The 12237-nt window shown below is 46.3% G+C and overlaps 1 protein-coding gene across 1 annotated transcript in view; it reads left to right on the forward strand.

Moving 5' to 3' along the window:
* The window catches only part of trpm2 (transient receptor potential cation channel, subfamily M, member 2), a 410019-nt gene that overhangs the window by 83741 nt on the left and 314041 nt on the right, over window positions 1-12237 (forward strand). The window contains exons 4-7 of the mRNA XM_070876247.1: window positions 3344-3509; window positions 8425-8605; window positions 10406-10572; window positions 10906-11086. Of these exons, the coding sequence (XP_070732348.1) occupies window positions 3344-3509; window positions 8425-8605; window positions 10406-10572; window positions 10906-11086 (695 nt within the window). The remainder of the gene's footprint in view (window positions 1-3343; window positions 3510-8424; window positions 8606-10405; window positions 10573-10905; window positions 11087-12237) is intronic.

Below are 12237 nucleotides of genomic sequence, written 5' to 3' on the forward strand. Positions count from 1 at the left end.
ACAGTGACTAGTGGGGTGCTGGGTCCTCAACTATTTACAATCTATATTAATGACTTGGATGAAGGGACCGAGTGTAATGTAGCCAAGTTTGCTGATGATACAAAGATGGGTGGGAAAGCAAATTGTGAGGAGATCACAAAAAATCTGCAAAGTGATTTGGACAGGCTAAGTGAGTGGGCAAATATTTGGCAGATGGAGTATAATGTGGGAAAATGTGAGGTTATCCACTTTGGCAGAAAAAATAGAAAAGAAAATTACAATTTAAATGGAGAAAAATTGCAAAGTGCTGCAGTGCAGAGGGATTTGGGTATCCTTGTGCATGAAATACAAGAAGTTAGTATGCAGGTACAGCAAGTCTTCAGGAAGGAAAATGGAATCTTGGTCTTTGTTGCAAGGGGGATAGAGCAAAGCAGAGAAGTCCTGCTACAACTGTACAGGGTATTGGTAAAGCCACACCTAGAGTACTGCATACAGTTTTGGCCACCGTATTTAAGGAAGGATGCACTTGCATTGGAGACTGTTCAGAGAAGGTTCACTAGGTTGATTCCGGAGATGAGGGGGTTGACTTATGAAGATAGGTTGAGTAGGTTGGGCCTCTACACAATGGAATTCAGAAGAATGAGAGGTGATCTTATTGAAACATATAAGATAATGAGGGGGCTCGACAAGGTGGATGCAGAGAGGATATTTTCACTAATAGGGGAAACTATAACTAGGGGACATATTCTCAGAATAAGGGGCCGCCCATTTAAAACTGAGATGAGGAGGCATTTATTTTCTCAGAGGGTTGTAAATCTATGGAGTTTTCTGCCCCAGAGAGCTGTGGAGGCTGGGTCGTTGAATATATTTAAGGCGGAAATAGACAGATTTTTGAGTGATAAGGCAGTAAAGGGTTATGGGGAGCAGGCAGGGAAGTGGAGCTGAGTCCATGATCAGATCAGGCATGATCTTATTGAATGGCGGAGCAGGCTCGAGTAACCAAATGGCCTACTTCTGCTCCTATTTCTTATGTTCTTATGATTACAACCAGGGATGCTCTGGAGGGCAGAATTAGAGGAGCGCAGACATCTCCGGAGGTTGTGGAGCTGGAGCAGATTACAGAGATAGGGAGGGGCTAGACCATGGAGGGATTTGAAAATAAGGATGAGAATTTTGAAATCGAGGCATTGCTTAACCGGAAGCCAATATAGGTCAGCGAGCACAGGGGTGATAGATGAGCGGGACTTGGTACGAGTTAGGACACGGGCAGCGAGTTTTGGATCACCTCTAACTTACGTAGGGTAGAATGTGGGAGACCAGCCAGGAGTGCATTGGAATAGTCAAGTCTAGAGGTAACAAAGGCATGGATGAGGGCTTCAGCAGCAGATGAGCTGAGGCAAGGGCGGAGACGGGCGATGTTACAGAGGTGGAAATAGGCGGTCTTAATTATGGTGCGGATATGTGGTCGAAAGCTCATTTTAGGGTCAAATATGATACCAAGGTTGCGAACAGTCTGGTTCAGCCTCAGACAGGAGTTGGGAAGAGGGATGGAGTTAGTGTCTAGGGAACAGAGTTTGTGACGGGGACCAAAACAATGGCTTCGGTCTTCCCAATATTCAATTGGAGGAAATTTCTGCTCATCCAGAACTGGATGTCGGACAAGCTGTCTGACAATTTAGAGACCATGGAGGGGTTGAGAGAAGTGGTGGTGTCATCAGCGTACATGTTGAAACTGATACTATGTTTCCGGATGATGTTGCCAAGGGGCAATAAGTAGATGAGAAATAGGGGGGAGGGGGGCAAGGATAGATCCTTGGGGGACACCAGAGGTAATGATGTGGGAGTGGGAAGAGAAGCTGTTGCAGGAGATTCTCTGGCTACAATTAGATAGACAAGAATGGAAACCAGGCGAGTGCAGTCCTTCCCAGCTGGACAACAGTGGAGAGGTGTTGGAAAGAGGATACAATGTCAACCTTCTTAAAGGCTGCAGACAAGTCAAGAAGGCGGGATAGTTTTCCTTTGTCACAGTCACAAAATGATGTCATTTGTGACTTTGATGAGAGTTGCTTCGGTACTGTGGCAGGCGCGGAAACCAGATTGGAGGGATTCAAACATGGAATTTAGTGATGTACATGATTCCCTCTGAAATGACCCTTCTCCGATTCAAAGATAGGTGGCTTGGTGGTGCTGTTTGCAGCTCCACCCACCTTGGAGCCACTCAATGGCATCTACCCTCTCCTTGTCACTGTCTCTTGCACCCTCCATCCCTTCCACTAGCTGCTGCCATTCATGCCATGACTGAACCCTGGCTCGGGTATTTGTGGCTGCCCTGAATCCTACAAGATGTCATCCCCACCGCTAACAAGGCCCTGCCGCGATCGAACCCCTCCCGTCCTGTCACAAATGGTGTTGTTCTGGTGTGGTAGTACTGTTAATACCCAGGCCAATGTGTTTGACCCCAGACCGAGACCCCAAACCGAGATCCCAGACTGGGACCCAGATTGGGACCCCAGACCGAGACCCCAGACCGAGACCCCAGATCAAGACCCCAGACCGAGACCCCAGGCTGAGACCCCAGGCTGAGACCCCAGACTGAGACCCCAGACCGAGACTCCAGACCAAGACCCCAGACCGGGACCCCAGACCGGGACCCCAGACTGGGACCCCAGACCAGGAACTCAGACCGGGACCCCAGACCGGGACCCCAGACCGAGACCCCAGACTGAGACCCCAGACCAGAACCCCAGACTGGGACCCCAGACTGAGAACCCAGACCGGGACCCCAGACCGGGACCCCAGACCGAGACCCCAGACCGGGACCCCAGACCGAGACCCCAGACTGGAACCCCAGACTGAGACCCCAGACTGAGAACCCAGACAGGGACCCCAGACCGAGACCCCAGACTGGGAACTCAGACCGGGACCCCAGACTGAGACCCCAGACCGGGGCCCCAGACTGGGACCCCAGACCGAGACCCCAGACCGGGACCCCAGACCGAGCCCCTAGACCGGGACCCCAGACCGGGAACTCAGACCCGGACCCCAAACCGGAACCCCAGACTGAGATGCCAGACTGACCCCAGACTGACACAAGCCTGACACTCCAGCCTGACCCCAGACTGACTGCCCTGGGAGGAGCAGGGAGAGCGGGAGGAGCAGGGAAAACTAGGAGGAGTGCTAGGAGCAGGAGGAGCAGATGGAACCAGGTGGAGCCGGGAGCAGCAGGATTAGTGGGTGCTGCTGGAGGAGTGGGAGGAGCTGAGAAGATAAGTGGCATGCTGGGCTGGCGAGGGGGCTTACTGTGATGCTCCAGTCTACAATGATGCGGTTTGATGACAGGCTCATCTTGTGTTTTTCTTCAAAGGCAAGTGTGTGAATGTGGATACGCCAGAGATTGCCACACTAAGGAGGCCATTAGCCTAGGACAATTACAAAGAGAGAAATGGAATTCCACAAAACACGTCCGGCAAATTCCAACAGATGCATTTGGAGACATAGCATTTGAAGGACAAGGACAGAAGATTGGGAAGGTGAGTGGTTCTATCCCTCTATAGCATATTAAAAACCTTGGCATCGGTTTTACAGCTCGGCTGCTGCTTGTCCTTCCTGCAGCCACCTGTACCTGCCCGATGGGATCAGTTAAAATCGACCCCTTATGTCATAGAATCATAGACTGAGCACAGAAGGCGGCCATTCCGCCCGTCGAGCCTGTGTCTGCTCTCCTCAAGAGCACTTCAGCTAGTCCCACTTCCCCGCCCTTACCCCCTCGTCTTGCAAATCTTTTTCCTTCAGGTAATTATCCAATTGCCTTTTGAAAGCTGGGTTTGAATCTACCTCCACCACCCTTTCAGGCAGTGCATTTCAGATCCTAACCACTCGCTGTGCAAAAAGTTTTTCCTCATGTCGCCTTTGGTTCTTTTGCCAATAACTTTAAATCTGTGCCCTCTGGTTCTCGACCCTTCCACGAATGGGCACAGTTTCTCTCTATCCACTCTGTCCAGATCCCTCATGATTTTGAACACCTCTATCAAATCTCCTCTCAACCTTCTCTGCTCGAAGGAGAACAACCCCAGCTTCTCCAGTCTATCCAAGTACCTGAAGTCGCACATCCCTGGAATCATTCTCATAAATCTTTTCTACACCCTCTCCATGGCCTTCACATCCTTCCTAAAGTGCGGTGCTCAGAATTGGACACAATACTTCAGTTGAGGCCAGACCAGTGTTTTATAAAGGTTTGTCATAATTTCCATACTTTCTTACTCTATGGAGGAGAAATTGGGGTGTTTTGCAACTCCCGTTCGCGGGCGCAAATGATTTTGTGACTGGGCGCGGCGCCACTAACGACTCCCGTTAAATTCGGTGGAATTTACCGGCGGCACTATAGCGGTGCGGCCAAAGCTCCTGCGCCCGGAGATCATGACATCGCCCTGGCGCCTAAATTGGGTTTCGCCCCCTGAAGCTGCGCCGGGCGATATGTGTGACAGGTTCAGGGGGAGCGAACCCAGCGGCCGGCTGCTACCGGGACAAAATTTAAAGGGGAGGTGGCTGGCTGGTCCTGAAAAAAATCTCCCGTTTTCTTTTCTGCTCCAGTTCCACTTTGGATGCGAGTTCAGTGCCGCGATCACTCAGCTCGACACTCTGCTTGAGTGCCAGGCTGATTGCACAGGACCCCCAGTGGTCCAGGTAGGTGGGTTCCTATTATGCAGAGTATGCATCTTGGGCTCTTTCTTTTAATTCAGGTAAGCAGCATCACTACACGGCCCAGTGCGTAGCGCTGCTGAGCCGTGCGATCCACTCCTGCCCCAGAAATGAAATTTGGGGGCAGTAACCCCAATTTATCGCGAGGGATGAGACTTCTGCGCCTGGCACAAAGTCTCACGCCTCACGAGTGTCACTGTCCCCAAATGGGCCGGCACCAAATTTCTCGGCCGATTCCTCTATTAAAGAAGCCCAGAATCCCATAAGCTTTTTTAACTGCTTTCTCAACCTGCCCTGCCACCTTCAATGATTTGTGAACACATACCCCCAGGTCTCTCTGTTCATGCACCCCCTTTAGGATTGTACCCTTAGTTTATATTTCCTCTCCTCATTCTTTCTACCAAAATGTATCACTTCACACTATTCTGTGTTAAATTTCATCTGCCACTTGTCTGCTCATTCCACCAGCCTGTCTATATCCTCTTGAATCTATCACTACCCTCCTCACTGTTCACTTTACTTCCAAGTTTTGTGTCATCTGCAAAATTTGAAATTGTGCCCTGTACATCCACATCCAAGTCAGTAATATATATCAAGAAAAGCAGTGGTCCTAGACCAACGCCTATCATAGTATAGCTTCTTCTAGTCCAAAAAACAACCATTCACTATTACTTTCTGTTTCCTGTCATTTAGCCAATTTTGTATCCACTATCCCTTTTATTCCATGGACTTCAAATTTTCTGGCAAGACTATATAATGTGGCATTTTGTCGAACACCTTTTGGAAATCCATGTACCCCACATCAAATGCATTGCCCTCATCAACCTTCTCTGTTACCTCATCAAAAAACTCAATCAAGTAGGTTAAATACGATTTGCCTTTAACAAATCCGTGATGGCTTTTCTTAATTAATCCACACTTGTCCAAGTGACTGTTAACTTTGTCCCTGATTATTGTTTCTAAAAGCTTCCTCAGTCCCGAAGTTAAACAGACTGGCCCGTAGTTGCTGGTTTTATCATTACACACTTTTTGTATATGGCTGTAACATTTGCAATTCCCCAGTCCTCTGGCACCACCCCCTGTTTCTAAAGAGGATTGGAAGATTATGGCAGGTACCTCCGCAATTTCTTCCTTCACTTCACTCAGCATCCCATCCGGTCCTGGTGACTTTTCTACTTTAAGTACAGCCAGCCTTTCTAGTACCTCCTCTATCAATTCTTATCCCATCCAGTGACTACTCTACCTTCTCCTTTACTATGTCTATGGCAGCATTTTCTTCCTTGGTGAAGATAGATGCAAAATACTCATTTAATACCTCAGCCATGCCCTCTGGCTCCTGTCTGTCAGCACCTCCTGTGAACTTTTTCATTATGAATCCTCATGACCATATTTTTAGTGGAAACTGTCATTGTAGACTTGTTAGACTTGAATTGCAGCTCCACCACTGGCAGAGGCTGTAATTATAGCCTGACCAGTTTACAGAGAATAATAGAATGATACAGCATAAAGAAAGCCATTCAGCCCGTCATGCTTGTGCCAGCTCTTTGAGTGCTATCCAATTAATCCCACTCCCCTGCTCTTTCCCCAAACCCTGCAAATTTTTACCCTTCAAGAAGTTATCCAATTTTTGAAAATTATTATTGAATCTGCCTCCGCCACACATTCTGGCCATGCATTCCAGGTCATCATAACTCGCTGCGTAAAAAATCTTCATTCATCGCCCCTCTGTTTCTTTTGCCAATTACCTTAAGTCTTTGCCCTCTGGTTAACAACTCTTCTGCCATTGGAAACAGTTTCTCTTTATTTACTCTATGATTTCGAACACCTCATGATTTCGAACACCTCCATTAAATCTTCCCTTAAACTTCTCTGCTCTAAAGAGAACTATTCCAGTTTCTCTAGTCTCTTCACTTAACTGAAGTCCCTCATCCCTGATATCATTCTAGTAAATCTCCTGTGCACCCTCTCCAAGGCCTTGACATCCTACTAAAGTGTGGTGCCCAGAATTGGACACAATGCTCCAGCTGAGGCCTAACCAGTGTTTTTTTTAACAGCATTCTCAACTTGTCCTGCCCCTTCAAAAGTTTGTGTACATAAATCCCCAGATCTCTCTGTTCCTGCACCCCTTTAAACTGTATCATTGAGTTTATATTGCCTCTCCTCTCCGTTGTACTTATTATGCCACTAATCTTTGCGTCAATGGAACTGAATATCAGGCACTGCGTATAATGGGTGGTCGATCCTATACCGCTTGTTTTGTATCACTACCCGAAATTAATTTCTAATCCATTGTCCCTCCTCATTCTTTCTACCAAACTGCATCACTTCGCACCTCTCTGCGTTAAACTTCATCTGCCATGTGTCCGCCTATTTTACCTGTCTGTCTTTAGCCTCCTGAAGTGTGTTATCATCCTCCTTATTGTTTACTACTTTTCCGAGTTATGTGGAATCTCCAAAATTTGAAATGATACCTTGTATATCCAAGTGCAGGTCATTGATATATATCAAAGCGAACACCACTGTATACTTCCCTCCCTTAGCCAAGTTTCTATCCATCTGCTTCTCCTTTTAATCCCATGGGCTTCAATTTTGCTAACAAGTCTATTATTTGGTACTTTGTGAAATGCCTTTTGAAAGTCCATATGCACAGCATCAACTGCATTACATTCGTCAACACTCTCCGTTACTTCATTAAAGGACTCAATAAAGTTCATAAAACGCAATTTGCCTTTAAAAAATCCATGCTGACTTTCATTTATTAGCCATACGTTTTCCAAGTACAAATTAATTTTGTCCTTGATTATTGTCGCTTAAAGTTTCCCCACCACCAAATTTAGGCTGACAGGCCTGTAGTGCTGGAATTATCCCTCTCCCCCTTTTTAAACAGGAGTGTAACATTTGCAATCCTCCAGTCCTTTGGCACCACCCTGATATCTAAGGAGGATTGGAAGATTGTGGCTAGTGCCTCCTCTATTTTCTTCAGTAACCTAGAATGCATCCCATCCAGACTGGGTAACTTTCCTACTTTGAGCACTGCCAACCCTTTGTGTACCTCCTATTTATCTATTTTTATCCTGTCCACTATTGCTACTATCTCCTCCTTTACTGTGACATTGGCAGCATCCTCTTCTTTCGTGAAGACAGATGCAAAGTACTCATTTAGTTCCTCAGCCATGCCCTCTGGCTCCACAAGAAGATCTCCTTTTTGGTTCCGAATCAGCCCCACCCTTCCTTCGACTGCCGTTTTACTTTTAATGTGGTTATAAAAAGACTTTCAGGTTCGTTTGCTTTTGTACTCTCTCTGCCTCAGTTTACAAAGCCAAGGATCCCATCTGCTTTTTTAACAGGCTTCGCAACTTGTCCTACCACCATCAAAGACTTCTGTACGTACACCCCTCTAAGTCTCTCTGTTCCTGCACCTCCTTTAAAATTGTACCATTTAGTTTATATTGCATCTCCCATTCTTCTTACCATTTTCTTTGAACACTTTTAGTTATAGAAATATTGGAGATGAGAAATAAAGGCTGTTTGACTGACAGTCCAGAATCATCCAACAAAGAGTCCAGTCATTTCACTGTTGGCCTGGGTGGGTTGCGGTGACGGACGTGCTGAGTGACCAATGGTGGGAGGGTGTGGGCGGGGCAGTTGGTGGCAGCAGGTCATGTGATGAATCTTCCTGGAATATGTCCAACCCGAGCTGGTGACCCGAGTAACCAAGTGACTTTTGTTCTCGGCTGTTTTTTATAGTATGTCCGAGTCTCAAACAACACTGCTCCAATGACACTGTACCACCTCATGACCAAGTACTGGGGTCTAAATCCTCCACATCTTCTCATTTCTGTAACCGGAGGGGCAAAGAACTTTCATCTGAAGCCTGGCCTGAGATTCATGTTCCGCAGAGGCCTAATGAAAGTGACTCAATCGACAGGTATGAAGGGACCAGCATTTTTAAGTATTGCATAGAATGACATAGAATTTACAGCAGAGTGGCCTGCCATTTGGTCCAACTGGTTTATGCTCCAGTTCCCACACTACTTCATCTCACCCTATCAGCATATGCTTCTATTGCTTTCTCCCTCATGTACTTATCGTTCTTCCCCTTAAATGCATCTATACTATTTGCTTCAACCACTCCCTGTGGCAGCGAGTTCCACATTCTCACCACTCTCTGGCAAAAAGTTTCTCCTTAATTCCCTCTTGCATTTATTAGTAGCTATCCTATATTTATGGCCCATAGATTGGTCTCCACTTCAAGTGGAAACATCTTCTCTATGTCGACCCTATCAAACACTTTCATAATCTTAAAGACCTCTAACCCCTCAGTCTTTTCTTTTCTAAAGAAAAGAGTTCCAGTCTGGTCAATCTTTCCTGGTAGCTATAACTTCTCAGTTCTGGTATCATTTTAATAATGTTTTTTGCACCCTCTCCAGTGCCTCTATATCCAGAACTGTTCACAATACTCCAAGTATGGTTTAACCAAGGTTTAGCACAACTTCACTGCTTTTCAATTCTACCGCTATAGAAATTAACCCCAATGCTTTATTTGCTATTTTATTGACTTATTGACCTGCATCGTTACTCTTAGTGATCTCTGCATCTGTACCCCCAGATCCCTCTGTTCCTCTACCCCACTTAGACACTTACTTCCAAGGAATATATAGCCTCCTTATTCTTCCTACCAAAATGTATTACCTTGCACTTATCTATATTGAAGTTAGTTGGCTAATTATATGCCCATTCTATAAGTTTATTAATACCTCCCAGTAATTTGTCGCAATCCTCTTCTGTATTAACTAACCCCACCCCCCCAATTAGTTAGCAATAATTTAGTTCTAGAAGAAATAGAATCATTTGAGGACTAGATTATAATGAGTAGATGGATTTAGGTTCATTTCAAATTAAGAAGTAATTTGTTATTCTGATTATCTAATATAATCAACTTTAAAATAATAGTTGAGTAATTAAAGTTTAAATTAAACACTCAGCTTAACTTCCTTGGGCAACTCCCTCTGCACTGACTATCACCTAATTTTTAGGTCAGATTTACTACCAATCTCCCACCTTATTTAAAGTGCTTCACTTTATTTAAAGTGCTTCATTTTATTTAAACTGCCTTACTCTATTTAAAGCGTTTTACACTCCCACTGTATTTAAATGATAAAAGTAGTGAGTTGCTATTGTGTTAAAATTGTGCGTTAACCACTTCGAAGTACAAATAAAAACTGCTCACTGAATAATGCTTTTGCAAAGTTAATTTATTCACTTAACCGTTCCATTATTTTATCCGGCTTAACTGGTGTATCAAGTTTTGCAATCCTGTCAGAATTGCTGGAATATCTTGCCCGACCATTTTCGGACCCTGTATGTTTTGACTATGAAAGTAGAAGCTACATGAGGGGAAAGGGATAGAAAAGTGTGCTGATAGGGCGAGATGAAGAGGGATGAGAAGAGGCTCATATGGAGCATAAGCACTGACACAGTTGGGCCGAATAGCCTGTTTCTGTGCTATAAATATTTTATAATTCTATGTATTCATGTGCCTGTGTTTTAACCATGTGACTGATTGTCTTGACCAAGTGACTATGTTTAACTGTGAGATTATGTGTTCTGACCATTTGACACTGTTTTGACCATGTGACTGTTTTGATCATGTGACTGTGTTCTGATCATGTGATTGTTTTACGGATTATGTGACTCTTGACATATAATCCCATGCTTTACCTCCCAGGGGCATGGATTATCACAGGAGGCTCCTTCGCCGGGGTGATGAAGCATGTTGGAGAGGCGGTGCGACACAGTAAAATGACCAGCAGCCCCAGGGAAAGGCAGATTGTTGCAATTGGTATCGCCAGCTGGGGTATAGTGCACAACCGAGACAGCCTGCTCGGTGGAGAGGTGAGTTGTGCAAATGGTCAGTTTGAGCCCTGCACCATGTGGGATATTATCGTTAATTGACAGTCGATGCTTTTTTTATGCCCAAACTTAAAGGTGCCCCCAAAAATGAGTTGGAGGCGGATATGTGCCGGGAGCTGAGGGCATGCATCAACTGTGGACACGCGGGTCGGGCAATCTGAGGCCTTCACAGGTCCGGCACACATCATTTACACTGCGCCTGTCTGGCAGCACCAATAGAGGAACGGGGCCTAGAACAGTCTGTTACAATGAGGAGCTGCAGGTAACCATGAGGTACACTACCGTAACTAACCATACTTGTCTTTCATGGAATAGGGAAAATTTCCTGTGGGATACAGCATGGACGAAGCAAACCAGGGCAGATTATCCTGCCTGGATCACAACCATTCCCACTTTATCCTGGTGGATAATGGGACCCATGGACAATATGGTGTGGAGATTCCTCTGAGAACTCAGCTGGAAAAGTACATCTCAAAGCAGAGAATGGGGACTGAAGGTAGGAGCCTTGCAATGATCTTTCATTTCTGGGCCCTGGGCTAAATTCTAACCCGTGCTGTACCTGCCTTGGGAGTGGTTGATGCGCTAGTGTAGAGGGAGCTTTACTCTGTATCTAACCCGTGCTGTACCTGCCCTGGGAGTGGTTGATGCGCTAGTGTAGAGGGAGCTTTACTCTGTATCTAACCCGTGCTGTACCTGGGAGTGTTTGGTATGGGGTCGCGGGTGCGAACAAGTTAGGGCTCGGTTGTGAAGTTTTCCACAGTCAAAAAGCACTCTCAGCCCAAAGTCACACATAAAGGGCCCAAGTTTCCATATGATTTGCGTCTGATTTTTAGGAGCAACTGGTGGAGAACGGACTATCTTAGAAATCGCAATTCTCCACATTTTTTTTCTGCAGTTCTAGTCAGGTAGAACAGTTCTACTTTGGAACAGAATTTTTTCTTCAAAAGGGGGCGTGTCCGGCCACTGACGCCTGATTTCAAAGTTTCCACAGTGAAAACGTACTCCAAACTAACTTAGAATGGAGTAAGTGAAGATTTTTGTAGAACTGAAAAAACCTGTTCTACACATTAAAAAATCAGGCGCAGGTTACAAATTAGGCGTCGGGAACGAGGGGTGTGGGGGGGGGAAGGGAAGTCATTAAATTCGACAATAAATCCTTAGTTATACTTATACAAATATTATACAAATAAATCCAACCTGAATAAACATTTATAAGCAAAGAAAAGATTAAATAAACCATGTTCCTACCTGTGTGAAAGTGCTTCAGGCAGGCCTTTAGGAAGCGGTTTGCCGTCGGGACCGAAGGCTGAACGGGCCGGGCCCGAGATTTCGGGCAGGGCCCGTCCCCAGCACCAGAGGTAGGTGGCGTTGGATCGGGTCGGGGAGAGAGGTTCGGTTCGGGTCAGGGAGGGAGGGAGAGAGGGAGGGAGGGAGAGAGGGAGGGAGAGAGGGAGAGAGGGAGGGAGGGAGGTCAGGTCGGGGAGAGGGAGGTCAGGTCGGGGAGGGGGAGGTCAGGTCGGATCCAGTCCAGGGGCGGGAGTAGAGTCGGGTCGAGGCGGGTGGGAGCGGAAGCGGCAGACGCAGACGGGTCGGGTCCGATCCACGGGCGGGGGGGGAAGCAGGAGCGGCAGCGACAGGCGGGTCGAG

Source organism: Pristiophorus japonicus, chromosome 3 (genome assembly GCF_044704955.1).
Source record: "Pristiophorus japonicus isolate sPriJap1 chromosome 3, sPriJap1.hap1, whole genome shotgun sequence".
Classification (NCBI taxonomy): Eukaryota; Metazoa; Chordata; class Chondrichthyes; family Pristiophoridae; genus Pristiophorus; species Pristiophorus japonicus.